The following is a 2,865-nucleotide window of genomic DNA, read 5'->3' on the forward strand; positions in this document are numbered from 1 at the left end:
ACCACCGCATGGCAGGCGAATAATGGAGCAATTGGGAAAAGGAAAAATAATATTTATTACGCACTCGAGCGGTACAGGCATATCTTCAAATGCCGCTGCTTCGAAGTTCAGCGCACGTGGTCACAGGCTACCAAATTCAAGTGGTCTATGAGGCCCGTCGTAAGCGGCACAGGGCTAGATCCACTGGTGCCTCCAGGCCTAGGCGCCAGCGATGCTACAAACACCGAGTCGTCAACACGAAGGCCCTGGTTCCGAAGAGGCATTCCTGCAGGTGATCCTGAAGATCTCCAAGCACTCCGTCCAACGTGCAGCCCAAACCGGCATGGAAACAGTGCACCGGGAGTGCCATAAGATGCTCCAGAGGGAAGTACACGTCGACGACCTCTTCGTCCACGAAGTATTCACCGTCGAGGGGACACCAGCCGGAAGGGGGCCTGTGTTCGCTGCTGTGGCCATCACAAGCGTCTTTGAGGCACCGACCGCACAAGGTGTGACGGCAGGGAAGCAGCGCAGCATCGGCCGCAAACACCTCGCAGTTCACGCAGACGCACACCGAGGGCAACGGCTGCTCGAAGGTGATGGGTCGCCCGTTCACGAATGGGCACTTGAACCCTTCCAGGGTGTACGTGGTCGCTTGCATGGTGTAAGCGTTATCGCGGAGATCCTCGGAAGGCCCGGATGGCTGCGACGAAGAACCAGGTTACCTGTCTGCCCGGTCTGAGTTGTCGTCGTCTCGAGCGGTAGTCCGTTCGCAGGGTCGGCGATGGACAGATTCTCCGTTCCTCTCTGGTAGTTCAGGCTCCCTAGGTGGTTGGTGGCAACCCAGTTGAAGAGCGCGCCTTTCTCGAAGCTAATGCTTGCAAGGCGATGGGGCAATGATGAGCGCCTCACTGATTTCGTCTGCGGCCAGCCGCAGGTCGTCAGGGCTGTTCGCAGCGAGGATGTGCGTGACGTCACGTCAGTCTGACTCGGACGAGCTGAGAGACGAGAAGAGTGTCGCCGAGATGCACACTGTGCCTTTTATAGCCTGGTAGGTGGGCCCTCCCTTCGGGGTCGTGATTGGTCACAAGTTGTTGGAGAGTGGGCTTGAAAAATTAACCAATCTCTGGCCGTGTTTGGAGCAACAATGGAAGAAATGCCGGCAGTAGAGAGAGAGAGAGGGGGACACCTACACGCTCATGGTCCAAAAAGGGGTGAGCATTTCCAGGAAAGGAAAATAGCAATTCATTCGTAATCTGTCAGCGCAACAACTACACAAAGAAGAAACAAAATAAATGTTGAAGTTCACGAAGATATTCCAGCTCCCTCAATTCTCGGTACTTGGGGGAAAAATGCAAGCTGTAGTAGTTGGCCTAACCATGTCCGAATACCTCTCAACCGGCTGCTCTTACCTGACAATAGACTAAGTTACTGACACCCTTTCAGCTATGGTGCTTTCAGCAAATGTCTTTAGAAGCATGGCTACGCATTTTTTAGCTAGTTGCTTTTACACTATAGGTTGTAAGTGCTAATAGTACAGGCTGTTTAAAGGCGGAAGGCACGTACAAACAGAAGCACCAGTCACATATATATAAAGAAATAACTGAAACGAATAAGGTGCACCTATTTGAAGTTCGCCTATATGTATATATATATATATATATATATATATATATATATGTATGTATATGTATATATATATATATATACATATACCTATATATATATATATATATATATATATATATATATATATATATATATATATATATATGTATATATGTATATATATCTATTTATATGTATATATGTATATATATGTATATATATATATGTATATATGTATATATATATCTATATATATATATATATATATATATATATATATATTTATATATATATATATATATATATGTATGTATGTACAAACAGCAGTGGTGCACTCAAGCTAACGTTTAATATCAACGCGCTAAGCGCTGCAGAAGTTAGGCTTTCGCTGCCGACATCCTCGCTAAGTATCGTCAATCAAAACAACCAGTGCAGAAAGCGTCGCTTACGTCGATTCCGACAGTGCGTGGGAACTGCGTAACTTTTAATCTGAAAAAAAATTGAACTTCCGTATTTATTCCAACTTTTTTTCTTCTTTTGGACGCCCTCCAGGCTCAAAATTCATCCCTTGAGATTTGAAAGGACAAACGCGGACTTCGAATAGACCTCCATTTGATGCACCTGTATGAATGTTCATATGTTTAGATCAAAGTAGTGTGACCCCTTTGACTGGGGTGTGGTTCTCATTCGGTATCTTGGCCTTTATTATACCTGTACCATGCACACCCCTCTATTCTGTAACGATATGACATTCCTAAAAGCTGATGAATGACATGGTACAATGCGTCTCTGTCGCCTAGTGTGGGGAACTATGAAGATAGTACATTTTGGTGTGATTCTCGGAACGGCTTAGTGCTCGCCCTTCCCTTCTGGTTGGGAAAGGGGAACGTGGGGCCGCACCTGGTGACGAGAGTGTCTCGTCGAGGAGCAGCCTTGCCTGGCAACCGTGATAAATTTCCATCGATATTCTCAACTTTTGTTGGCATCTATTGTTGTGCGCGTGGTTTTATTCGCGGGCAGGGACGCTTGCCCCACCTGGTCACGTGGTAGTGATTGTCGTGCAATAAAAAGTCTGACATGTATATCGTGCCACACTCATATAATCAAATCTTTATAGCAAATGCTTGTGCCAGCTGTTCAAGGTTGACGCGTCCTATTTGAAAACATTTATTTCTGCCGGTTCAAGTACGTCTGTAATATCCAGTGTGATGCAAGGCTGTTCTTCAGTTTCTCGAATATTACTGAAGTACGTGGGAATTACTTGCGTGAGAAGTCGTA

The 2,865-nt window shown here is 45.8% G+C and overlaps 1 protein-coding gene across 1 annotated transcript; it reads right to left on the bottom strand.

Moving 5' to 3' along the window:
* Positions 1-214: 214 nt before the first annotated feature.
* On the bottom strand, positions 215-640 carry LOC140213336 (TNF receptor-associated factor 6-like). The gene has a single exon (XM_072284587.1). The coding sequence runs from the start codon at positions 638-640 to the stop codon at positions 215-217; it is 426 nt and encodes a 141-aa protein (XP_072140688.1).
* Between the last annotated feature and the right edge of the window lie 2,225 nt (positions 641-2,865).

This window comes from Dermacentor andersoni, chromosome 9 (genome assembly GCF_023375885.2).
Source record: "Dermacentor andersoni chromosome 9, qqDerAnde1_hic_scaffold, whole genome shotgun sequence".
NCBI lineage: Eukaryota > Metazoa > Arthropoda > Arachnida > Ixodida > Ixodidae > Dermacentor > Dermacentor andersoni.

Bases quoted from the DNA above. Each gene is read 5' to 3' on its own strand.
- LOC140213336 (XM_072284587.1), bottom strand. From the start codon at position 640: ATGCAAGCGACCACGTACACCCTGGAAGGGTTCAAGTGCCCATTCGTG.